This window comes from Scomber japonicus, chromosome 13 (assembly GCF_027409825.1).
Source record: "Scomber japonicus isolate fScoJap1 chromosome 13, fScoJap1.pri, whole genome shotgun sequence".
Classification (NCBI taxonomy): Eukaryota; Metazoa; Chordata; class Actinopteri; order Scombriformes; family Scombridae; genus Scomber; species Scomber japonicus.
The window spans coordinates 23,407,359-23,435,329 of NC_070590.1; the positions used below are offsets into that span (position 1 = coordinate 23,407,359).

Consider the following 27,971-nt stretch of genomic DNA (forward strand, 5'->3'; position numbering starts at 1 on the left):
GATGTTCTTCTATTCTAATCTCAAACATGCACACACTACAAAATTTGAATCTCATTGCTCATCACACACCACAGGATATTATTAGGATTATTGCCAGAGGGAGCAATGCACCACCTCACATGATGTCATGTGATCTTATGAGGAAGCAGATGTAAAGAAAATTAAGCCTGACATGGTGCAACAACTTGCTTAGCTCTTCTCTTGCTGCGTGCAGTTATGATATGTCTTGGAAGACATGTTACAAAGGCAGTTCTGTTTTTTCCACATTCCGCCTTGTCTCAATCTCAGTTGTCCAACACATCTGTACAACAGCTTGTTCTTTCTTTGCGGTCACCATTTCAAGTCCTCTCATTCACCTCCGTCCCCTTGTGGTCTTGTCTCTCTCATTGGCTGTTGCGGGCCTTGCTTGAAAAGTAGTCCAGGTTTTAAATCCTAAATATCATGTTTTTAATTATCGGGCTGACCCTGTGAGTTTGCCACCAGCTCTGGATATTTAAGATTGGATCTCTCTAAACTCCTCACATTAACAGATAATCTGAGCAAGACTTCGGCACCGACCAAGGTTCCAGACCAGATTTCTCCTCCAATTGTCAGGGATAATTTATTGGAGATAAATCATCCAAAACTCCTGTAGTCTGAGTCTGGCTTAAGTGGAACCCAACCAGGTCAGCAAAATGCCCCCCACAGCATAGCAGAGCCACTGGATCCCCTCACTGTAGGGGTCAAGCACTCAGGACTGTACTGTTCTCTTGGTGTAAGCCACACATGTCCTCACCCATTTGTCCAGAGTAAGGTGAAGGATGACTCATCTCTCTTTTTTCCACCTCTCTATAGACCAGTGTCTATTGTTTTTGCACCACTGAACTCTCAAATGTGCATTCATCTTTGTAATGAGGGGTTTATGCACTGCAAACCTATTATAATATCCCTCTCTATGTGACGATGGACTGTTCTTGCTGACCTAAGGAAAACTTGCTCCTCTGTTTTTCCTTTCATATCGCACTAATGCACAGGCATCACCATCATCAAATGTGTGCTGTCAACTATGATTTCTGCACATATTTACAGATATCATTCCCATTGACTGTTCCCATTGAAACAGCAGCCAGCTGAGCAGTCTCTGTGACTGGAGCTCCTACTGTGCCCCAACAATGAATATTCTTTTACAAAGTCTCTCAAATATTTTGCTCTTGTCATCTTGATACAAAACCAAAACCAACTGGGCCTGATCAGCATTTATACAGGCCACAGAGCATGACTGGTTAATTGCTTAATTGTACCATGCAGTGCACCTGTGTGGAAGCATCTGCATTTGCTGTGTTTGTCCACACATTTATTCAGGTTTTTCCTTTAATTTGACACCTGTTTGTTGTCCTGCATGCACTCTGGTATAAATGCTAATCATCACTTCCAAGGATACACAATGACTACTGCCTGTTTCATTAAATAAGCTTCCAAATGTTTTTTTTCTTATGCTGTTTGTGTTAAAGGTGTGGAATGAATCACTCTTTGACACCTATTCGCTTGAAACAGATCCTGACTAACTCTTAGCGTCCTTAGCCCACTCTTACGTCAGGTTTCATGTACACTGAAACACTGGTGACTCACTGTTAAAACCCAGTTTACCAAATATTTTTCTAAAATTGCTGTATTTGAGAGAAGGTGAACAACTATCAAGAGATCCTACAGTTATTACACTGATAACTTTGTTGTGTCCCTTCCTGTTATGGGGTCAGGATGCAAGGCTTTGCTGGCTGCATCCACTCAGCCCCCCGGCTGGATATAATGTCCAGCAGCTGTCTAAGAGTTATGCTGAACCATCTGTGACTCACCTCCCCAGTGGATCTAAAAAGCCCGGTTCACCTGAACTAAAATTGCACTTGACCACTCAGTGTCAAAACACAGTTAACAAACACCAAAGCCAGCTGTCATCCTAAATCCCCTGTTCATTTGTTTGGCTGCTGCCGTTTTGTCCGTCACACCTTCTGCTCCTTCATGAGAGCAAGCGCACGGATAAAATGCTAGGAGCCAAACCCCAAGAGGACACTGTTGTTTTTAGCTCTGGTGATGAATGTGATTTGATCAGTGTAATGGATATGGTGATTGGAAGGAGACGAACCATTAAAGTGATGTGTCAGTACCACCTACCTTTCAGCTGTTTGATCAAAACGGCTGTGTTGACAATATCAGAGGTTGACTTTCAAATGATTAAAAATGAACACTCCACTGGATCCGTCATGGATAGAAAATAACTCTTGAAATGAAGATGAGTAGTCATTGTGAATTTGTCACAACTATTTCTGACTCATATCCTGTTCATCTCCACTGAGGTTTTTGAAGTATGAAACTGTTGAGACGGACCAAATTTGGATTGCACTTAATGAGCATTTAATGAGGTTTTTCAAAAAATTGGGAGGAAGATGTCAGAGGCTAAAAAGCTGTTAGACATTTTGTAAATTCAAAGTAATTGGTAGAAAATGGGGACCTCTTTTCAACCTCTTTCAGATATCCAACAGTGTCAGCGCAGTGTTGAGAGATGTGAAAAGCTTAAGAAAAACACAGCACGTTTATTTTATGAGGCGGCCATTTCTTTTTTCTGCTTGAAAAATATCTATTGCCAACATTTTTCAGAAGCCACTCTTTTCATTGTCACCTGTTTACCTGATATGAATTATAAGTATATGAAAATGTGCATGACATTTACAATGTGAGTGTAACAAGAGAGAAAATAGGTATTCATATTTGAGTATGTAAGTGGAGTGGTTATGGGAGTGACAGTGATGATAACAGCTGGGCTGGTGTGTTAATGTCTATTAGAGGGAGGCAGTATCAAATGGGAGACTACAGCAATGGAAGTCAATGGTTTTGTTGAATGAATCTGTGCAAGGACAAAAGCAGGAGGTGACATCCTAAAACCTGCAATCCATTCACTGCATTGATAGCTATGATGTACTCTATCATACTAAACTGAAAACAATACCCATTGTTTAAAAAGTAAATTACACTTTATAGTACTACTGTGTTTTGGAATAAACCCCATCCTATTAAGAAACCAAAATTAGCTTAATCACATAGCAACGAGACATCCTTTCTACAAAATATTTAATTTCCCCTCAGTGTAACACAGAGTCCAACAAAAGAAGAGTGTGATTACTCAGAGGCAGTCATTTACAAAAACACACAAAGAAAATATGGTTAAATAAGAAAAGAAAAAATGATGAGATCCTGTTGACAGTCAAATAGTCTTTAAGGTTTAAGAAAAACACACAATCCTGTTTTGAATTTGAAATTACAATCATGATCACATGCTGGTTCGAGCGGGCCTCCTGTATGTGTGATGATAACACTGATGTGCACCATTTTCCTGGAAAACTTGAAAAAATATAGAAGAACTTGAGATTCCCGCAAGTTTGCTCACACACACACACACACACACACACACACACACACATACACAAGCAAACCTTGCCAGACCAGCACCTGTCTGCACCTGCCAACTGCAATCCCTGTGATTGTAACAGCAGGTGTTTGGCTGGAATGCTAAAAACTTCAAGTGGCCATGTTGCACATAGCCAACATGCACGTACGCCTTTTTCTTAATGGTATTAGTTTTATTAAGTGACTCCTGTAGAATAAATTTACTATCTGTGTCCATCCAGAGCAACTGAGTCAGTGATATTCCCCTGATCTAATTGTAAAACAGCTTGGCTAAATTGCTTTACAAAATGTAATTTTATTCCAGTCTGGAGCAGCACCTCTGTAATGTGAGTCACATCATTTTTTACATCATCATTAATACCACTTCAGAATAACCAGCACGCTTACACACACACACGTTAGGCTACTTACAGCAGACACATTTATCTTTGATAATCCACTTGGAGAGAAAAATCTCTCACACCTACACACAAATAAGTCTCAAGTCCTTCACCTACATTAACTAATTAAAACAAAAGAATGCAAGCCTATCTAGTAACAATAGTAGCAAATCCAGAAAACAATACTGTATGCCTGCAGGTTAAAGCCGTAAGCATTTCTGAGAATCAGGCTGTCTCTGAGACCTTGAGGAGAATAACAGAAGATATAGTATTACTGCAGGATCATTGTGCTGTAATAAAATGGAAAGTGATCTAGTCCCTGGCTGATAAATGTTGGGGTATTACTTAAAGAAAATCAAATCACAGGCTGAGATAGAAAACCAGATACTGTAAGACCATTCAAACCAAAAACCTGAACTGCATTTACATTCCTTCCATCTGTGGTTTTACTGATTAACCAACACATCACATTTAAGTGAATAGAGCTCAGCTGAAGCCAAACAGGTTCAAGAGCATATATTGTATTTCCAGTACACAACATTGAGGTTCCTGCTGGTGCAGAGTACTGAATGTTCCTCACCTTCTATTTATTTGTTTTACAGAGGATACTGTTGAGACCTTGGACTATTTCCTGTATTTGTACTACAGAGCACACAGAGTACTTAGATTAGATTTTGTAATTAAAGATGAAGCAACAAAAGAAAGGAAAGGTCATTTTTAGTTATCTATTGTAATGGGTTATATGAAGCTACTTCTTTGAGGTCCATGATTGCCCTATAAGGGCTCAAAAAAACAAACTCTATACTCTAAACTCTAAACTCTATGCTCCTTACCCTGCAAAAACCACCAGTACAGTGTGTCTCTGTTTTAGGTGCTGTACTATGACTGTAGCCAGCACAGTCTTCTGCTCAAGGTCTTAATGGTTCAGATAAGATTTTCCTTCCTAAATCTATGGTTGGCCTATATTGCAGTACACTTATCAAAGATGATCAGATTGCAAGCTTATCAACCCTTAACTATTGAAATCTTGGAAAAACATTATTAAACCATTCGCATTATAAACAAAGCAAACCCATCTGCTGTGAGACATCTCAGCGACTAGCATTGCCAGCATCTCCACGATCTCCTTTTTTGTAATATCCCCCTTTGTCCTCATTTCCACTGTCATATTGCTCATATTTCATTTCCTGTGCCTTTTTTACTTGCTGCACAATAAAATTTACAAGGGACGGTCTTAAATCGTCCAGGACTGAGGCAAGAAATAGGTTACCGCCCAACCTTCAGGTCACAGTTATTTGAGTTGTGATCCGACTGACCATGACAATAGGATACTCTTTCATCTCTGTGAGCACAAAAGGTGCCCGAGATCGCTGTCCAGGACCAGCTGAGACATATGTGCTGTTGGCAGTGAAGACTTCCTTGGACACCAACGCAAAGGCTGCAAAGAATCATCTTTTTTAATCATCTTTCTTGTTGCAATCCCAGTTTAGCTACAGAATGGTTGCTGTAATCACACTGATTTCTGATGGAGATTTCTTCACCTCAGAGGTTCAGAGCATTTCCTTGCATCTCCCCTTTTTTCTCTCTGTTCCACAATAAATTGGATATTTTCACTGAGAAAACTACAATTATCCTTGTGCATGTTTCTATAACTTGAAACCAGGCTAAATGAGGAGGATCAACCTGCAGATTATAAATGTATTTGTGTATATTGAAACAAAGATGTGGTGAGATGAATTGTTCCTCTTGGCTTGTCATTCAGAGTCTGACGGGTATCTGTAACTTTCACCCTTGAAATGAACTAACTTGCATTGGTTTGACTCAAACTCAAGCGTGTTGAGGAGGAGCGAATCCAATCAACTTCTGTTGCTCTGCATGGGGAATTCAGCCACCATTACAAACTGTTCACACTGCTTTGCAACAGAAGTTAGGTTGTTGATCTGTCTCGATGCTCCTAAAGTCTCTCACAGACACACAACACTCTCACAGGCATAGACAGTAATAAATGGTGCCACGCTCTAGTTATGTGGCAATCAAATGTGTGACGACAAGAAATTCAAGTTGTATTGAAGAAGGAAAATGAAATAAAATAATACAATGGCTGTAAAGTAACAAAAGCAGACTGAAACATTTTGTACCTCAAGGTCACAGCTGGAGGTCCTCTTGAGTGCCTTTTCAGTCCAACACCCAGTATTTCCCTTATTCAGACCACAGACATTATGAATAAGATTTCTTCTGACACAGCCAAACACAATATGACTGCGGGAACACAATATGACTGTTCTCTACTTCAACCCAATCAGTGTTTACTGTGTACAAGCAGACAAGTCAATGTGAGTTTTTGTTTCTGTGTCTACAGCTTGTGATGATGTAATTGACAAATATTTTGACATGCACAATGGCAAAGAATAATGTAATATGTGAATGTGTTTTTTGGACAGATTTCTCATTCCAACTTACAACAAAACATTGTCGTTTGCCTTGTCAAAGACAAATGTGAGCATTTGTATGTTGGTTTAGTCCTTATCTTTCATTTTTTAGTTTGCCGTCTGCAAACACTGCAAACAAACAAGCTAGTGTCTGTCATAGGTGGGAACTCAGAGGTAGCTGAAGGGTATCCAGCTGATGTACAAGCAAAGTCCTCCAGATGAACTGAAATTTCAACCAATTTGAGGCTAAATGGTGAATGGATATCATTTAAATAGTGTTTCAACCACTCAAAACACTGTATACTACATGCCAACTTTCACCCATTCCCACACACATTCATACACTGACAGCACAGCCTTGAGAACCAATTTGGGGTTCAATATCTTGCCCAAGGACACTTTGAAATGTGGACTGGAGGAGTTGGTGATCGAACCGCTGATCTTCCGATTAATGGGCAACCCGTTCTACATCCGAACCACAGCTGGCTGATTATTCTATTTAATTTGAAGTGTTTTGATGAAGTTGTTCATTTGAAGATGGGCTCCCAGGCTGCACGTAAGCCTACAGGACACCGAGGCCAGCAGCTTGTTGTTTCTTCTCAGCGCCATCTTATAATCGCAGCTGCTTCCAAGTGTCTGGCCTCAGGCTGTAGCTGGCACTACTTTATCCCAGTGTTACCCTCATCAAATGAAAACAATATGTAGTTCTAATTTGCGCATTAAGTCGGCTTCTTGGGATAGATTTTGATCTCCCACCAAAACCTCTCTGCAATGTTATTTGCAGTTCACGAAAAAGTCATGCTGGGTTAAAGAAAAATCCATCTCCTCAGGCATGAGGTGAAATGACAGGTTGCAGTAATAACAAGATTATAAAACTTTTATTGATCCCCTCTGACGATGAATTTATAAAGCAAATTCCACACATATCTCAGGTTCACATTTTTTTTTTTTTTTTACGCAAAGTTATGGCACCATTACTCTCTATAATTTCACCAGAAAAAAATATTCATGTGGCTATGGCCATGATTTTATTTATGCAAATGATGAGGAAGTAGGTGTCTTGAATAGACGGACTATAAAATAACAATTACACTATATCAACATTCCCCAAAACAGAATGATCCAGGCCAGTAAGATGTTATTTGTTTAAGCCAGTGATTTTGGGTGCAAGATAAAATATACATTCCACTGACATTTTGTCGAACGCCAGTGTAAAAGTCTGGCAAACAGAACAGTCGAGGAAGCACAACTGGTTTCCCCCTTTGGAAGCAACACAGTGGTAAACAACTGATGGACAATATTATAGTAAACTCAAGGGGAGAAGCTGAGTATGACAAACAGATTTATGCATGGGTGAACTCCATTGCGCCAGAACCATCAATTCTGCATCTTTGTCAGTGCCTGGAGATGTTTTTTTACCCTCCGTCTCCCTGTGCCTGTCATTACATTTATCCCTGTTCTCTGCTAAGTGCTAACACATTTACATTTTTAGTGCTGCTCAGTAATAAAAGAGGTGGAAAAGGTGGAGCCTTTTACCATTGCTAAAACAAACATTGGTGAACTCCCCTCCCTGAGGAGTCAGCATCACCCCACCTCCAAACTCCCCCCCACCAGTCCATCCACCCACCCACAGCTTGGCCGCTGCCCCACAGTGCAGGTCGACAGTGTTTGCGGTTTGAGTCTCCTCAGTTTAACTCACAGTCCATTCCCTCATTTGGAAGTTCAGTGTCTGCCACGTACAGGAGGCTCCCCATTTTTAGTATTTTGTCCAGTCTGGATTTTCATTTGTCACTTTAAGAATGTGAAGGAAACATTTCATAACCAAAAGTCACCAACTGTAGTCACAGGTTAAGCACACAGGCACAAAATGGGAAAGGTGGGGGTTGAGGTTGGTCTCTACTGTCTCACTGGACTAACATGCTAGTCTTTGGGTAGAGTCTAATTTTCAAATTACACATTTTAAAGTCTCAAGAATTCATTCTGCTGCATTTAGGAAAACAGGAACCTGCAGACAACCATCAGAACGTTTTCTTCACTTCTCATATTTTGTTGTTTAGGACAGAACAATCCACCATCTTCAAAACTGGGTTTCATCACAGGAGGATGAAAATTTAAAAAGCAATTTTAGCAGAAACAAAAAAACATCACATAAGGAGTAAAATAAATAAATAAAGAGAGTTATGCAGGATTTTATGGTAAAAAATAAAACACTGATAAAAATTGCAAAGCATTTTTCAAACACAGCCCAGTCGGTATCTAAGTAAATTATCTACACACTTGTGCTGCATCTGGTCTGATGCAACACTACAATGCTGAACTCAGGTGAATGATCTCAAGAGGTATAACCAAGGCTGATCAGCCATGATAAGATCATCAACCTGCCATCTACTGAATAAGGTAATAACAAGCTTACTTTAAGACAAGTGGTTAACGGGTTGTTTGAAATAGAACAATTCACAGCTTTACAAAGCCCTTTCCTTGGATAGCTGGTAGGGCACATCAATATAGTTGAGGCATTTGGAACAATGAGTTGATAAGACTTCATACTGTATGTGACCAGTGAGCAGGAAATGAGAATGAAAAATGTCTGTTTCTCATCATTTCTTAATCAATTTTCAGTTGTGGATCCTGTGTGTGGGCGGAGGAACTCTACCTGCACTTCCGCTGAGTTTGACCTTTCCACAGTGTATACATTCTTTGCTTACATGTCACAGGGAGAGAGCAGAAAGGAAAACATACACAGGCCATTACTAAGATGGTGACAAAACAGTCAGCTGTGCATTTACACCTGGGGCATTGGCTGCTGCTTCCTGCAGTGAACTGTTCCCACACAGTTTCAGTTCCAGTTAATCACATACAGTACTTTCAGTGCAGAGAACAGCAGGTAATTTGGAATGGGAGACCAGAAGAAGAAGGCACAGAGGGGTGCTTCAGAAGTGTCCATGCGAAGGGAAATTGTGCATCTATACAGTTTACCAATAACACTGTGAACAGGATCTGGTATAGTACATCATGTATAGCAGTAGTCTATATCTGGGATTCCTCCGTCTCTATAGCCCCGGTTGGTGCCATGTCCTGCATTAGAAACATGGTTGGCACCTTTGTACAGGCCAGTGCCATTGGAGGGGAATATGGTATGAATGATGTAATCCTCTTGTAGGGGTTTAGGCTGCATTGGTTGGCAAGCCGCCATAGGCGTCATCTGGAACCCCGGACCACGGATCTCCAAGATGGTATTGTCCTTCTTAGTGCCTGACTCAATGTAATCATCATAGCTCTTGCTTTTTCGGGAGCTGTTGCGAGTGTAATGGTCACGGGAACACAAATGGCCACTCTTACGTCCATACCAACAGAAGACGCCAAATATAAGAGTCAAACATACAATGGCAGTAGCTCCACCAATAATCCCTGCCAGAGGCAGCACTGTCATCTGCTGTGAATCTTCATCCTCCACCTCCTCCACTGGGATGATGTCTGATGTTTCAGCTTTTGCACACACCAGAGCTTCATCAGAGTCAGAGTCTCCAGAAATTGCCCCTTTGCTTTCTGAACTGGCTGCTAGGGGCACCATGCAGATAATGTAGCTGGAACGCGGTTGCAAGGAGGTTAGCAGGTACTCCCGACGATCGCCCCGGACCAGCGTCTCTGTGATAGACCCCATGGCGTTACCAGTACCCAGTCGGAGCCAGCTCAGCCTGAAGGAGGAGCTGGGTTGGGCCACGCTCCAGGTTACACGAACGCTGTTATGAGAGAGAGGCTTCACATTGAGGGCCAGGCTCTTTCCCACACCGCTGCTGCTGAGAGTGTAATCTAAGCCAGAGTCAGGAAGCCCCAGGCCAGGTCGCTTTGAGCGGAGGGTGAAAAGAGAGCCCTGTGGAGGGGTGTTGGTGGTAGAGCTATCAACTCCACCTCCACCCACTCTGTCTCTGGTGCCTGCTGTCCTCACCACCTCACACTCCTCCATCTCGCTGCCCAAGTCTGTCAAAGCCATATCTCGCACCCTGTCAGGTCCATGGCAGGTGAGACCTCTGACAGTGATGGAGTTACCACGGGCATGCAGCCAGTCATACAGCCAACGCAGGTTACAACCACAGTGCCAAGGATTACCTCGCACCAGCAGCTGACCCAAGCTGTCCAGGTCTTTAAACAGTCCCCTCGGCAGGGTGGTCAGGTTATTTCCCGACAGGTCCAGCCTCTGCAGCCTGCCCATGCCATCCAAGGAACCACGTGGCATATGAGTCAGGGCATTGTCCTGTAGAGAAAGGCGCTGTAGATGGGCACTGGGCAGGTTGACAGGTGGGGTCTGGAGGGAGTTACGGACTAAGGACAACTCAGTCAAGTTGGAAAGGCGTGAGAATGTGTCATCAGCAATGCGCTGGTTGGCCAAAAGATTCCCATCCAGGACTAGACATCTAAGTGAGGTGAGGCCTCGGAAGGCATGGGTTGGGATAGTGGAGATTCGGTTGTCATCCAGACGGAGTTCTTCCAGAGAGGCAGGCAGTCCTGAGGGGATACTAGACAGATGGTTGCGTGAAAGGAAAAGTAGGCGCAACCGTGGGTTGTCAGCAAAGGCTTGGTCCTCAATACTGACAGTGGAAATAGAGTTGTCATCCAAATGGAGCTTCTCTAGCAAGGGCATCCGAGCCAGTGCACTACGAGGAATGGTGCGGATGTTGTTGTCCTGCAAATGCAGTTCACGGACCGATGGTGGCAGGTGCACGGGGAATTCATCGAGTTCGTTATCATAGAGGTAGACCACACGGACGGTAAGCTGGTGTTCCAAGGAAGTCGGCAAGCCTGGGTTGTTTATGTGGTTGTTCTGAAGGTAGAGGACAGACGCAGAAGGAGGCAGTGATGGAATGGAGCTGAGCCCACGGTCATTACAGTAGATAAAATCCTCATCGCATCTGCATACAGATGGGCATATCATGTCCCTCTCTCCAATGTACCCTTGTATCGTGGCTGCAACAAACTGAAGCATGCCAGCACGTAGTGTCAAGCAAAGAAACAACAGGAGGGGCCAAGCCCGCAGGTTAGCTACACCTACAGGTGCCATTATGGTGAACATAGGCATTTCTCTGTCTTTTCCAGTGCTGCTGTTAATCCTCAAATTGTTGTGGTGAGCTGGAATCCACTGACCTCCACCCTGAAAAACAAAGAAAAATTATAGTCAGCACTAATGGACAAATGACCTAAATTATTACTACAATGATCATACATTATCTACACTGAAGCTACAGAGATGTGTTGCACTAAATAATTTTTTTTTTTTTACAATTATTAATCAAATCTTTGGAGTGATGAGCATACATAGCTGGCTCTATGATGAGTCCCATCACAGTCTCCACATTTGCCACTGATTAAACTCAAACTTTACACCAGAAGTACCACAACTCATGTATCATGTTTTTTACAGAAACTTGGCTGCATCAGGATAGTTCTAGCTCACTTGTTAACTTCACTTGTTTTGAGTCAAGTAAGGCGAGGGGTGGAACTACGTGTTTATGTCAATGATAAGTGATGTAGGTAATTAGGGCCTAGCTGATACTGGGTCTGATGCCAATACAATATTAGGGAGGAAAGAAATTCCAAAATCGATATATGGGCGGATAAACTTATCTATATAGAACATACACATAAATGCACATTCAATGCACTGAAACAGTAAACTTCACTGGGAATTTAATCATTATAAATACTAAGTAAAAAAACTGAACAAAAACCTCCAACTTGAATTGGAAAAAGAATAAAAAATATACATAAAAGGCTGCCTATATACTGTAACTCTATAAAATATGCATATTGAACAACATATGTGCCAAAACCGATAAATCTGTGATAAGCCAATAGCGGCCAATAATATGGGCTGATCAATTTATTGGCCCTGTAGGCAATACACCACACAAGAGATTATTTATAACCCATTTATAATACATTTGACTATTTTGTTTGAGTCTTCTTCTGATTTGGTAACATTGTTTATGTGCCCTCAAGTGGAAACGCAGGGAGAGCTGTAGCAGACTGTGTACACAGGCAGTTGCAACATATCCCAGATACTCTCATGCTTATTTGGGGGGATTTCAACCATTGAACAGTGTATCAAATGTGACACTAGAAACAGTAAAAGTCTTGAGAAATGCTATAGAAATATCCAGAACACACATACAGCTAAAGCCAAATCAACGCTGTCCCATTCTGATCACAATACTGTTCAGCTCATTCCTGTCTACTATTCAGTCCTTTAGAGGAGCAAACCCTTTTGTTAAAGTCTGAGCCTGATTTGAACAAATCCACAGAAATCACCGTACACGTATTTGGATGCTGTGTGGATGCTGTGATATCTCAAAAAACAACCAAAAAGTATCCCAACAAGTCCTACATTACTAAAGACATCAAGGATTGTATCAAACATAAGAGGCTTGCTTTCATAAATAAGGTCCAAGTGTAACTAAGATCAGCACCGAGGCAACTGAACCAGAAACTTAATATAGCTAAAAGAACAACGCAGCTTGAACAATTTCTACATTGACTCACATGATTTCTCTTTAGAACATGACAGTGTAATTAACACCATAACAATAAAGGTGTTCAAAGGATAGACTTCAGTCCCAGAGAAGTCACAGGACTATTTAAAAGAACAAACAACACACCCTAATGATGTCTCAGCTATCCTTTTGAAGACATGTGCAGAGGAACTTATACCAGCCTGGCTTTCTGTCTTTCTAAGGTCTGTTGATTCACATATAGTTTCATCTCTTGGTAAACAGCAATCATTACTCTTCTTCCAAAAAAGCCTGTTCCCCAGAAAAGTAATGACTATAGACCAGTAGCCCTGACCTCTACTGTAATGACATGTCTGAAAAAGATAATGGTGTGGAAGTCAAACATAAATGGATAGCTACATTCTTGTCAGTTTCCCTATAAAGAAAATCGTAGCACTGGTGATGCAATACTAACTATAACACATTTTATTTTGCAACACCTTGAAACCTCCAAGGCCAATGCCAGACTGCTGTTTGCAGACTTCAACTCTGCTTTTAATAGCCTGCAGCCACACATCCATCCCAGTAAGCTCAGACAGATGTTTGTTAAGCCATATATGATCAGGTGGTATCACTCACTTTTGGCCAACAGGATCCAGCAAGTCTGAGTGAACCAGACATTATATGAATCTAAACTTATTAATGCAGGCATTCCTCAAGGATGAGTGAGCGCTTACATTCTGTTTACATTACATACAAATGATTGTACAGCAATCATCCCAGTGCTGTTACTGTTAAGTTTTCTAATGACACCATTGCCTTGGGATTTATGGATACAGACACTGACCTTTCTGGCTTTAGTTTGTGCGTATATGAGGTCCTAGTGGGATTTTGAGTTAGAGTTTGGGTTCCAGTTAAATACAGGAAAAGGTAGTTGAATAAGTACAAAAAATATTTCATGCTTCCATCAGTGAATCTCCTAAACTCAGGATATAAGGAGGATATGAGATGAGGGGCAGTGTTGCATGTATTTGAATGCATTTCATGTCACTTGTCTGTGCTATGCACTTTATGTCTCTTACTGCACTATAATTGTATGTCATTTTTATGTGGCAGACTTTATGTCCAAGACAAATTTTCCTAGAGACAAATTAAGTCATCTTGAATCTTGAGCCTTTCGCAAAATTCTGTCATCAATTAGGAGCCAAAATGAGCACCAAAATAACTGCAAATAATTATACAGTAATCCAACATTACAGACAGCCATAAAACTAATCTTTGGTGTGTACTGTACTGACTGTTCAAAGCAGAGTAAACAATTAGTCTTAGGAAAAGCAACTCTGGAACTGACAAAAGCAATGGTACATTTAGAATTAAGCCTTGTGCATAAATATGAAGTCTTGAGAAAACTCTCAACTTCTAAATTATTTAAGAGATCTTGAGAGCCTTCATAACTCCACAAGGAGTTGCCAGCAGATGGCTGCATTAGCCAGACAGAGTTGAAGATACTTTTCACTATCAAGAAGGAACAGCATGTTCAAGAGCTAAATTCTAATTAAGCAGTCAGGATGGCAATGGACACTTTAAAACTTCATTAAAACTTCTCTGCAATTCATATCTTCTTAATTTAGTTGTTTAGAATGAATAAAGGACAGTGATATCATCAGCAGCTGAATGTAGATGATGTGATAACTAATTAACCTTTTTCAGCCACCATAAACGTACTACGGAAGTCTACATAAGCTGTCCTCAGACGTTGATTGGCATCATCATTTGTTGTTGTTACTGATTAAGTGGGAGATGTCATAACAGTAAGTACAGTACTGGCTACAGAGATTTGGAAACTGGTAAATTGCAACACTCCTTCAGTGACAACTTGAGCCCATTGCAGTCTTCAATAACCAGGGCCATTAGTCAAACCGTTAAGGCCCACACAGCAGCAGACATACTCAGCCTGTAGTATTGATTTCCACACAAATTCGAGGTGATCTGCCAGAGCCAGTCGGCTCTCACACGCATTACAGGATTCCCAGGAGTGTTAAGTTAGACAGCATGATAATTAACCAAACAAATGGCAACCCTGCTGGGAGTTGACTTTGTTGAAAATATATTTGCAAACATTTATCTGTGCTGTAAGTGCTTATTCATTACCAAAATATTTCAAATTAGAGAATCAACTTTGTCAACATTAATTTTAATTTTAAATTTGTAATGAATCGCTGTTTGAAAAAATGGCAAACACTCCATCAGTTGTTTAAACATAGTCGGTCAGAGATAATTTAATAGAAAAGTAATTACTGTCTATCATTAGCCGATCCAAATGTTTTGTAAATTCTTCATACAAAAGAAGGATAAGCAGTCATTCTCCATTAGGTTACTTCCACTTAAATGTGTGTGTAGACGATGTCCTCATCAAAATTAAACAGAGAAGCATTGGAGGAGATGAAACATTCAGAAAACATTTTTTTCCAGGCAACACAGGATAATATATGGGAAAATGGATGACAGAAATCCAGACTGGCTGAAAGCAATTTATATTTTGGCTGCAGCAGAATGTGTCACTTGATTTTAACCTCACTGATGGTGCCCTGCTCTGCTCAGTCCTACACAGCAACACTGAGAAAAATGGCATTTAAAAGGTGGGAGGGATGATCATTTAGAAATAAAATGAAGTTCAAGACAAACTTTCCTCTAGTCCAGCTATCTTCAGTATAGAATAATAACACATCTGTATTCATTGTTGGTATTCTATGTTCCTTTCTTTCTATATTATTCAGATATTGTTCATACAGAAACCATCTATTCCCCATCATCTTGTATTATTAATATATTTCTACATCTGATATCAGTCTTTAAATTTTAGAATGTTATCAACAACAAACAAAGCATAATAATGCAATTGTGGCCAAAAATATTGTGTCATTCATTTTTTGCAAGTCTATTCTTGTTTTAGATCTTGTATTTGTGTCACCATCTGTCAAATAATCTTTTAAAGGGAAACTTCACCACTGTGAATATAACGATTTCTTAAAACTAGGTCACCTACATGGTAATTTTATTATTATATATAATTATTTTTTAAATTGGTGCCCTATGACTAGAGAAAATGAGAAAAGGGCTCTAAATTTGCCATCCTACTCTTACGGGCAAATCCTACACCAACCACAATGCTTGTGTCTCATCCAATCAGATTGACTGACTCTACAGACGGTATGTTTACATCCAGCAGAGACAAAGTTAGCAGAGACAAAGATCTATTATATCTCTTTGCTGAGACGTATTTTTAACTTATAAAATGTTTTTCCTCAAAGAATCTGGATATATCATAAAAGTATCAGGATGCTGGCATTAGTTATGTATGTGGATCAATGCAAACATACTGTATCATGAAACTAGTTTTATTTCAAATATACTGATATTTTACAATATTTACTGTCCTTGAAGGCACCTCTACTGAAAATGTAAAAATGGAGTTTGTGGTGTAATGCAAATCTCCAAAGTCTGCTGGATGACACGTTTTGCATCACCCAGTGGCATTTTTGCCAGCAAATGAGCAGGGAGGTCTGGGTGCAGGCAACACAGAAGGAAGTTAAACATTATTCATTTGCATATACTACCCACACTGTAATGATTCAATGCTAGCTGAAAATTGGCAAAGTTTCCCTTTAACTCTCAAACTCACTATTCTTCAGCAGGTGTAACATTTGTGTGCTGCTCCACGACATATTCCCTGATGAATTAAAGTACGACCGCTAATCGATTTTTGTGCCTATTTCCACTTCAATCCGCAGTGTATTGGTGTCAGTGTACTTTAAGTGGAGAGTAAAATGATTTCTGAAAACTTTAAAAGCTGAAACTGTTTATACACTTTAAGAAGTTTGATAAGAATTCATTTCATGGCCAAGAAGGCTGGACCCTGTATTGTATTGTAAATGTTCATAGGGTTTCAGCGTGTGTGTGTGCATGTGTATGCGTGCATGTGAGGCTGAGCAGTGCTAAAGAATGGATGACTTTTGAATCCCAGGAGCTTCGGTAGTGAGTCTCTTGAATGCTGGAGTATTTGGGTCAGCTCTTTAAAAACAAGATAGATGTGGTGTGAGATTGAAATGGTGCACAGAGCCACAGGGATTAATAGAGCATATTGAGCTGTGATTCTCTGGATTAAGCGGGTGCTATGGCAGACAGACATTTCAGGGGGTTTTTGTATCACGGTTACTCATTTTGCCTCCTATGTTGGAAAATAATGGAAAAGCATGAACAGTACGTGACAGCCCTTTATGTTTGTGTACATGAATGTTTCTGGTCCGAAAGCATTGTGTGTTTGTCTATTCGTGCGTGATTGAATTGTAAACATTAACCCATATGTGCACAATCTATATGGTGGGAGTCTACATTTCAGTTATCTGTACATGGGGAGCAAAGCATGGATGTGGGGTAATGTGTTAGCCAGACAGCCAGCCGCCTCAGGCAGAGTAGAGTATACACACAACAACCCCCAATCTGATACTGGAACCCAAGACTGGATCAATTTACATAAAAAATAAATAAAAAAATCAGTGAGATGGAGAGAGTGGCAGAAAGCAGCTTTGAGCAAGACCTTTGAATCCCATCTCCCCATTAAGACCCCCACAGAGGGATAGTGCTGGGAAATCTGGAAAACCGGATTTAGGATGACCGAAGGGGCTGCTGACGTATCAGGAGATCCACTTTACTGATGGCAGGGAAAAGATAATAGTGGCCCAAAGCTTATCTTACATGCCATGTCTATGAGTCGTATTTTAGATTTAGAGATTGGACATGAGGAAAGGATGACGGAAAACATGATGGCTATGGTGATGACAGGAATAAATCGGGGGTCTGAGACATAGAAGTACACAAGGCCAGAGAAGCATGGCCTATTCATTTTGGTTAATCGTAGAGGTTGTTAGAGCCACAGAGGAGCGGCAGGTTTTCATTTTGGTGTGTGTGTATAATATTTCTTGTAATACTGAGGCTGAGAGACACTGTTTTTCCAATAATATATTATAATCTTCAAGCTATCAAAACATGGAGATAAAAAACTGACTTTAATCCCCAAAGAAGGCACAAATGTGCACCACAGCATAAAAAATATGGAAATATTTTGCCCTCCACCATTTGCGTCTGCGACATCAAGATATTCAATGTCAATTCTATGTAAAATAAACTGATGCTGCTCAAGTGTCTTGAATAAAGCCACCGAACAAAATGAGTCCTTGTTATTTTTTTCACAATAAATTATGAATTATTTGTTTGCTGATGCGTTACAATCCTTTTGAATCTTTTATCATCTTCTCTTCTTTGAAAACGCACCACGTGAATATGATATGGAGACAGAATGAATAACATGTCAAAGGCTAAATAAGTATCAGGTTGTTTTTTTTCTTGCTTTATGCACCCATTTCCTGGCATGAAGGAGTGATTGGAATTGCACTCAGCAGTTTCTCATCTCAGCTGACACAAAGACGCAGAGTATGACATATATGAAGATTTGTGTTTCTGGATGAAAATGTTTGTTATAGACTCGATATAAGGCCTGCATTTTTTTATTGTGTTATGATAGATTATATTATTTCAAAAAAACACACCAAAAGCTTAAATTCTTCAATTGCATGTACAAACAAACCAAAGATTAAATTCAGTATCAAATAAGTTACACATCATATGTGTATAAATGGATCTGGAGGCAAGATGTGATACACATGGTCAGCTTCATCTCAATCATTTTTAGAGACTCTGCATGTTTTTGTCCAATCGTGATATAAATAAGAAATGTATAATGAACACAATCAGTTAGGGAGCACGGTGCAAATGAATGTCCGACGTACAAATCCATTGTTCATATTGTGCAATGCTGCAGATATTACTTTGAGAATATGCTGGAGCAAAGAATAGAGATTGTACAGCATCTACGGAGTGCTTCACATAATTCACAGCTGGGAATGTGCCTTCATTTTAGAGGCTTTTGTTTGCTGGTGGGTATGCAGCTCACAGGGCCCTGACATATAGCTCTACAGCACTATAACATATTCTACCTTTACAGCGCTATAATATGCTCTGTCATGCCACCAGTATAATTCCCCCCTCCTCTGAATTTTTTTGGCTCTACTACGTTTCTTCCTAGAGACAGCCAGATTACAGGTAAATCCTTTCAGCATTAACAAAAGGACCGCAGCTCCTTTGCAGCAATATGCTCCCGCATTGTGTTCAAGTAAAAGCAAATCTTACATGATGCTGGCAGGATTTTTGGTAGGGTTATGTTCACAATGTACCGAATGCTAACTGCGATCAATAGTGTAATCCAGCAGGTTTCTCAAGGGGCTTTATAGAAAACTGTGCTGGATAGTTTTACAAAAATATGTTTTGTTTAATAATTTGTCAGAGAAATAGTTGCAATTTTAAACCAATTTTTAGGCCAGAAAAGAATTGAATATTCTTAACCAAGCAATACCTGGCTTTGTTTGCTAATTAAAGCTAAAAAGCTGAGTTAAATGCTCATGGATTTGATCTATAATTCAATGTAAAATAAAGATGTTTATATTTATTGGGAGATCTGTTCTGACACATGGGTGGATGATACAGTGAGACAGCAGGCTTGGCAGACAGGCTGGCAAATAAACTTTAGATGTGTCAGTGGTCATATTTCAGTGTTTGATCACGGCCTTGCTGGATTCTAAAATAATTTTGCACTGCTTTTCATGTTGCTGTTTCTTTCCAATAATGTTGGCCTTACATATAATAAAGAAAATTGTTTATTCTCAAGGACTCTTCGCTTTGAGAAAACAAACTTGATCATTTTAAACTGGCCTTATAAAAGCAAATGTATCTCCTGCATTTAAGTCAAGGATGTGGTTGTCACGCTTCAGCTAGGATTCTGATTGGATTTTTTTTTTGTGAAGAAATGAGAGAGGGAGGATGGTTACCTTAATTGGTTGAATTTGAATTCAACCCTGACAAGTTTTAATACAAATATAAGGCCGTGGGTGGCAGGCAGCTGAGTCACAAGACAGCATTGTGCTTTCAGGGTGAAGGAGCGAAGATGATAAAGAAAAGCCATATTGGAGCTATGAACAACTGAACACACTTCTAAACAGAAACTGAGCTAAAATGATGTGGGAAATGAATGTGCTTTAGATTCATCGGTGCTAAGTTAACACACCTGATGCAGCGGCTGATCGATTCATAGCTGCACTGCAACTATTAAAGATCACTGCATCATCTCTCATGCTTTTATTTATTCACTTTCATTGAATGTAACTCGGAGCTCATAGAAGTTCAAGTTTTCTGTTTTCTGTATCTGAATGAAAATGATGGAAAATAAAAACAAATAGTTTACATTATTTGCACATTTTCCATCTGAGGAACCCACACAGTGTTATTTGGTTTGTATTTATTCTCCCACATCAGTTTCTGCAGGCAGCTGTCAAAGTATTGGCATTATAATAACAATGTAACTATACATCTGGACCAAAGAAAACAGGGATTGATGGCTTGTTTTTCCCTTTCAAGTTCCTGATGCTGATACAGACTGTTGATGGTGATGTCAAAGTTGAAGAAAGCCTCAGTAAATTGCTGCTTTTCAGTCAATTATTTTAAGTATTTGATTCATAACATGTGGGAAACAAAGATGTAATCTAAAATGTCCTATTTTGTCCTGACCAACAATCCACAAGCCACAGATATACAGTTTGCTATCGTAGAGAAACTGGAAAATCACCTTTAAGAAAGACTTTTAGCATTTTCTTGATTAAAAAATTACTTTAGTTTCTGATTTTTAGCTGCAGATTAATTTTCAGTTGCTCAACTAATGAATTCATTGTCATAGTTCTAAAGCAACATTTACTTCCTAATCCAAAAATCCACCAATATAGTAAGTAACTATAAATGTGGTTTGGTTGACCTGATCATACTTCAATAATACCAGAAGAGGATGTGCAGTAAAGAGCAGTTTCCATCACATGTCGATTGCGTGATTCCAGCCTGTTGCTGCTAATCTACAGTATTACTCATCTCCCTGTCACTCACTTTGATCCACTTCTACTCTCTTCTACAACATTCAATTCATAATTTACACATCAACTCCCATATTGTACTTTCCAAAATGAAAACATCTTCATTCACACAGCCTGAACATCAGAGGACTCAATCCACATTGATTTAATAAAAATCAGTTCAGTGTTTCAGCATATTTTTCTTCATGCTTTCCCTGTCTCAGTTTCTCTACTCGTGTACGTACACTATGTGGTTTATGAGAGCGATGAGGGGGCTGAAGGAGACCCAGTTTCTCACTTTCTCACATATATTCACAAACTGTTTCTGCTTCATCATCATGCCTCCCCCTTTACAACCATGTCTGCCTTCCACTTTCATCTTACCTGTCACCTGTTTGTGTTTCATTTACGACTGTCAAACATGTTGATATGACTATCATAATTGCCTCTATTTTTTTAACCAGAGCTTCAGCAGCATCTCCATCTTTTTTTTCTCTCTTCTCTTTGTGTGACTGTCTTAATGCAGCCTTTACTTAATCCCATTTTAAACAATATGTATATCTTCCAAACAGAAATCTAAAAGAAAAAACTAACTTTCTATTCCTTTGATTGATTGAAATAATAAATGTTGGCAAATACTACTCAGTAAGAATCCAGCTCTGTCTCATAAAACCTCGTTCAAAAGAAAATTACAGCAGCAATGCAACTTAGTAATTCATTAATTAATAAATCTAATATAAGTACATTTGAGGAAAGCTCTCCTTGTGTGACGGAATTACAGTTGTGGTTTAAAAAGCACTAGTTTATGCATGCAGGCAGGCTTATGTTAATAATGAAGTAAATATTATCTTGGCACTGCGTTGTCGCACTTAGAGCTGTATACGTTCATCTTTCACCATACAAGAGATAAAAGTGGATAAATACATACAGGCCGCCTCCGGGGCTCAGAAAAGATCCTGTGCAGTGTACACTTGACTTCCCAGTGTGTGTGGGTTTCTCTTGCATGACATATCAGCTGTAGGAGTGTTTGGATCTTAAGCAAAAGTTGCCTCCAATCCTTCTACGCCTCACAGTTTTTCCACACTCTTGACTCACTTACTGTATGAAACCTCACAGTGACCTCACTTTCACCCCTGAAATCCAGCCAGACTGGGTTCAAAATAGAGAACATATTGTGGGTTATTTTCCTGATTTAGAAGATAAATCTCTGACGATGATATATTAGATTATTATTATTACAATACAAAAAAAAGTCAAATCCTGCCCTTGTGAACCAACACGCTTTGTAATTGTGAAGCAAATTGAGGCAGTCGTGGTGGTGATACAGTCCACATCAAAGCATTGACTGATAGCAGCCACTTGGTATATTATGTTAATGGGTGCTGGCTTTTAGTGCAACCTTTACTGATTGCCTCCTGCCCAAAAGGAGAAAATGAGGAGCGGTAATCGAGCTAAAGTGTTCACTATTTAACCAGTGACAAGCGTTAGTTTGTTTAATGTCTTCATTTATCTCTTATTTCATTACTGCCACCATTTGAGTCATGGGAAGAGTCAAGCTTCTTTTCTGGCTTGGGATATTTTTGCTATGGTGTTAAAGTTAAGGTGTTTTTTCTTCGCTTTCCCTTTCTCGCTGAGCAAGAATGGATTTTTTTTTTTTACACGTAAAAATATGAATAGGATGAAAAAAATCCCAAGCACAGAGAGAGTTTTGTTACTTTCAAGCAGTAATTACAAAATATTGTATTTTTTACATTTCATAGACGAGGGTCTGTTGTAGGCTATTTCTTTTCATTTCTATCCCAGTACAAAGGTCAATGAGTTAAATTCACATTACATGGAGATAAAATAGCCCCAGTTTGTGCCTCTGATTACTTTTGGGCAAGGTTGCTAAGCATTCACATCTCTGAAAAATAAGAAGCACACCATCTTTGAAAAACCCAGAAGGTCGTTTAACAGCGCTTGCCGCTGTTTTGAGGACATCTTTTCAGACTCCTCAAAGACTCTTCTGGCCATCTGGATGAAAAAATATTATATCTGCTGCAGGATAAAAACATATTTTAATCCATTTCCCCAGTTGCAACTGTTATATGTAGGATCCAGGTAGCCAGAAATTACATATGGCCCTTCTTTTTTTTTGTGAAACACAAACAAAATAAAATCTAAAAATATTACTGGAAAGAGAAACACATGCTCACCACTGTGATGCAAATGTGATAGTGATACATGAGAGGCACAAACTGGGGCGGGAGTTTAAGTACCATAAAGCACACACAGCACATGTACTGTGCAGGAGTGCATCAGTCAGTGACACATTGAAATGCAGAGGAAAATGCTGTGATTATGCAGTAATACACATCACAAAAGGTATAAACTGCTCAAACACACCAATCCATTGTGTAAATAGAGAATAAGTGAAATCAAACTAACATTAAGCTTACTTTTTGAAGTGGGGCTGCCAGGGAAGGAGGTGCTGCAGCACCATTTGCACTCTTCTTCTTCCCGACACGATTTCTTCAAAGTCTGCCAGCTGTATCTTCTCCGGCTCTTGTGGACACGCAGCCCTTAAACTCTGCTGCAGGATGTGTTGCGTCTGGGCGCCCTCCCACTTTTATCAGGACCAACTGGGTCTTCCGCGTTTTTTAATTTTCAGAGTCGATGTCGATTAGATGCCACCGCTGGTTTCAGATCAACTCTCTGTAGAGAAAGAGATGACAGAAAAATCATACGGGGATCACAGCTGACCATCAATGTCAATCAAGATGTGACATTTTCTGATGAAACTGTAATGCCATTACAGATCTTCATGTTTTTCTACTGTTTTCTCATATGTAGTATTTCACTTTCTATTTGTGTTACTTTCCTTAATCTAGTCTTGTTTGCAGGATGATGTGATTTATTCTTTATTTACCAAACTGTCATTGCATTCATTTCAAATAAATCAAATGTGAGTTTGTAATGACTGTAACTCCATTTCATCAAAAACACTTTATAGATAGAAAAACTTGACTGTACTTGTTGTTTTTTTAACACCAATTACTTTTCCTTTGATTTTCCATCCCATCGCACCTTTCCACTCAGTCAATGATTGTGTCACCATGACAGTCATGAGGTTGTTAGATGAAGTTCAAAGAATCAGTTTGAAGAATGGTACCAATCACAGCTAAAATATGTTGAAAGTTAGCAGCCTTACACCAAGTTTTTGCCTTTAATCTCACACCTTGTATTTGAGGATTGTGTCATATACTTGGAAAAGAACTTGGTCAATGACATCTGCAGCTCCCAACTCCAAAACCACCTCTCTTGCTTTTCCAGGTAAGGCTCTAAAACTCTGCAAGCAGCCCCTTCCATCCTGATTTCACCGCCTTTCCTTCATACGGATGCTGATCAAGTGTTTTTTTGTTTTGTGACACGAGACAGCACGCCATCTTCCTTCGTCAGTTACTCCTCATCAGATAAGACACCTAAAAATACAGAATATTCCTCCTTTCGACATTTGTATTTCTTACATTTTTGATGCGGCCTTCAATAAGCTCTACAGAAATCTTTTCCAGGATCATGAAAATAACAAGGCCAAGTTGTCTTTTCATGCCGCATTTTGTAAAATCTCAAAATCAAGTGTTAACTGTTGAGATATTTTTATATATCAGCAGAATTCTAATTTACGGCGCTGATCTCTGACACAAGCTTTGAGTACAAATATAATGCTCTCAGTGTCTGTTAGTTATACCTCTCCAAAACTGTGTGGTTGAAATACCAAAAATGTAACATCATGAGCTCAAAATAAAAAATAAAAAAGATCCAATACTGAAGAACAAGCTGTCTGCAAAAAACCAAACCAAAACAACAGATAAATGAACAGACATGAGGTGTGTGTACTTTGAGTTAGAAATGTAATCCTGCCACCGAATTGGAAGTGAAACAAATGCAGCAGTTGCCAAAAATGTGTTGTTGTGTCGTCTATGATTTAATTCCAGTACACCATCAGGTACACGGCTGAGTTATGATTTAACAATCAGGTGTCAACGCAGCACACTGAATCAAATCAAGAGAGTGACTCTGGTTTGGTGGTAGTCATGTTTAACTTAGAATATCTGTCAGAGAAAAGAGCAACAAAGGAACAAACACAAATGAAGACAGCAGCGGTTTTATTACCCAAATAACTGTCATAACTCATCCAACTATAACTCACAGACCGTAACATGAACAAGACAAGAACGTTCACCTTTAATTTATTGCTACTAAGTAAACACAGTGTCATATTGTAAGAAGAGATAGATGCAGAGATTGTGCAGCCAGACATACATCACAGCTTAATTTATTTCATTGCTCTGTGTAGGTTATTTTGTCGAAATTAGACGTTATTGTTTAGGAGACAGGTCTGTCTTTTTGGTGACTGCAAAGCTTTTTAACAAAAAAGAACTGATTGAAAGTGTGAGTTATTGTTTAAAGAGTTGCTGCCTGTGAACTCAGTGCTTTTAGAAAACATCGTGTTACACGTATCGTGACGAGTCCAATTTTTCCTATCCAAAAGGGACAAACCCTCCTCATTCTCTATACCTAAACCCCTTAGCTCTGTCACCACATCCCATACGTTTTCCCATCATTGCTATGACACCTAAGCTGACCTTTTGATTCACCCCCTTTAACACACAGGTTGGGTTGCATACCTCCAATTTTCTAGGTGAAACCTCCAATTGGATTCCTGCCAAACGCCTCCTGATTGACCTTGATAAGACTGAGCTGCTGTTCTGCTCTCAGAAATCCTTCCTTTAACGGGAGCTGTCAATCACTATGACATCAGCACAGTCGCTCCTGCCCAGACCGACGTTTAGTCTGATCTTAGACCACCGACTGCTAGAGCCGCTATTGCAGATTTGCTGTGTGTAAAAAGTGCTGACTCAGACCCAGTTGCATGATAAAACACTCTTTGTCTATCATCGGGAACACTGCAGATCCGATCTGGCTGAGCAAACTGAACGTAACTGCAACAAGGCAGCTGTCAAACTACACTTCAAAATGCACTAAAATATGCTTGTTGTCTATTACTGTAATAGAGAGTGGTAGTATACCATATGCACTGTCTCCACTAAAAACATGGAGGCAGGCAGAGCTTTGACAGTCACAAGAAGTACATTTATTCCACTGTGCAGTTTGTGAAATAGTCCTGAAATTGAATCTATAGACTCGTGGACATGGACACACATTTTCCATTGTTTTTTGTGACACTCAGAATGACTTTCAAAACTAAATTATTACAGTTGGAAGTATATTTTATGCCTGCACCATGTTATGTCAGTTGGGATTCAGGTGCACAGAAGCTGAATTGTTTTTTCTGATGTGCTGTTATTTTTTTTAAATTATTGTATAACCACTATATTTCTAAACATGTAATCACAGGATTTTTTCCCTTGTATTTAAAAAATAAAATGTTTTAAATATCTTAGTAGCCTACAGTCAGTGGTCTGCATCAGTCCAATGGGCGGAAGTATTTTCTTATTATCTTTAACATTTCTAAATCCAAAAAAAAAAAAAAGTGTTCATATTAAGGTCATCCCAATATATCAAATAAAGCTTTTTGTGTATGGCCTTGTTTTGCTTTTTTAGTGGTAATAGGGACCAAAATGAGTCACTGCTGGCAATCAAAGGCATTACTACAGGCTTGAAAGAATTCCTGAAGTGTTTGGATTAAGGTTGAAAAGACCAACCTATTCTCATTGCCACATTGTCAAATAGTGGCATACATAGGTTGACTGCATAGACTACTATGGAGGGCGAAGGATGGAGACGACCCTGGAGATTTTTGTATCTTTATGATTCTTGGTTGTGGGATTTTTTGTCAGCATGATTAAGTATTCAGTATCTGTTTTATTAGCTGTTTTATGCAGACATACAAAGAATGCATCTCGGCAGTTGTTCCAAAAAAGTGCAACACAAAAGAATGAAAACAGACAAAGGTTATTTCATAATAATATTGAAGTTAAATTGAATTTTTAAAATCTATTTACGGAATGGAACAGTAATAGTTTTGAAATAGGATATAAAACTTAAGCTATTGACTGTTCAGAGGAAATATGGGAGCAAAAATTAAATGTGACGTACATAAATAAATTATGTAACAGTGGAGTTTGAATGCAATACACAGTCTAAAGTCCAGTTTGATGAAATATATGAAAGTGACAAGTGCAGGGATTAAATGAGGAACGTGAAATATAAAGAAAGATGAGAAAGAAAGATGTTTTCATATTAAATATCATCTGCCACATATTGAATGATCAACTTCTTATTTTACAATTTCAGGCTATGAAATGCTTTTTCTTAACATGATGTTTGAATTTGGGTTGTAGCTGCCCGGCAGCAATTTGAAATGGCATGAAGCCCATCAATGTCAGACAACTAAAAACAGTAGTCGAACGTGCCACATCCACCCACGTCACAATGTCCTTCCTTAGCCTACTGCTATCATAATCTGATTTAAAAAAAACTTCATTTCTCAGAATCGAAGGAGAAATAATGAATGATGGCCTTAACATTAAACTATTGTATTGTTAAGCCCACTGGACTGATGCATACTATTGACTGTAGGCTACTGATAAAATTGAAATAAAGAAATAAAAACAAGAGTAAAACCTTGCAATCGAGTGTTGACTATGGTTATAGTTTTAAAAATGAAATGAGTAAAAACCACACAGCTTCTGAGATCCCAGTTTCAACTAACTTCCAAATACATTAGTTTGAAAGTCAGAGTGTTATGAAAAAAATGGAAAATGTCTGTCTGTGTATTTGGGAAGTGCCAGTTGCCAGTTGCCAGTTGCCGTGCTGTTTATTATGGTTAAGCTAATGTAGGCTGTTACTCCACCACATATGCACATATTTGATACTGTATCTCTAAATATTGCAATGTTACCTGCAAATTCATGCTATGTTTGTATGGAATGTTACTAGTTAGCAGCTGTTCTCTCTAAAAAATATTTTAGTATTAGCTACTCAACTGTCTGACTGACAAAAGTCATTACATTCTTAGTGGAAACGAGCAAGTCAGTGGTTGAGTTGAGGAAGAGCCACAGAATTCAGATTTATTGACCTTCCAAGTCCCAAAAGACACATACGGTAGCTAGTTTCTAGCAGAAAAAGTGTATTGTTGGACTAACATTATAGGCCAACAATAGTGCAGGGCAAAATATATAATTATTTTGTTGCTTAAACCTCCATGAACACATTTTTGGTCACTGAGGG

General features: G+C 39.3%; 1 protein-coding gene across 1 annotated transcript; it reads right to left on the bottom strand.

Annotated features, from left to right (window-relative positions):
• Nucleotides 1–9,257: 9,257 nt before the first annotated feature.
• flrt1a (fibronectin leucine rich transmembrane protein 1a) lies at nucleotides 9,258–11,315 on the bottom strand. The gene has a single exon (XM_053331816.1). It carries the CDS (start codon nucleotides 11,313–11,315, stop codon nucleotides 9,258–9,260), a length of 2,058 nt encoding a protein of 685 aa, XP_053187791.1.
• Between the last annotated feature and the right edge of the window lie 16,656 nt (nucleotides 11,316–27,971).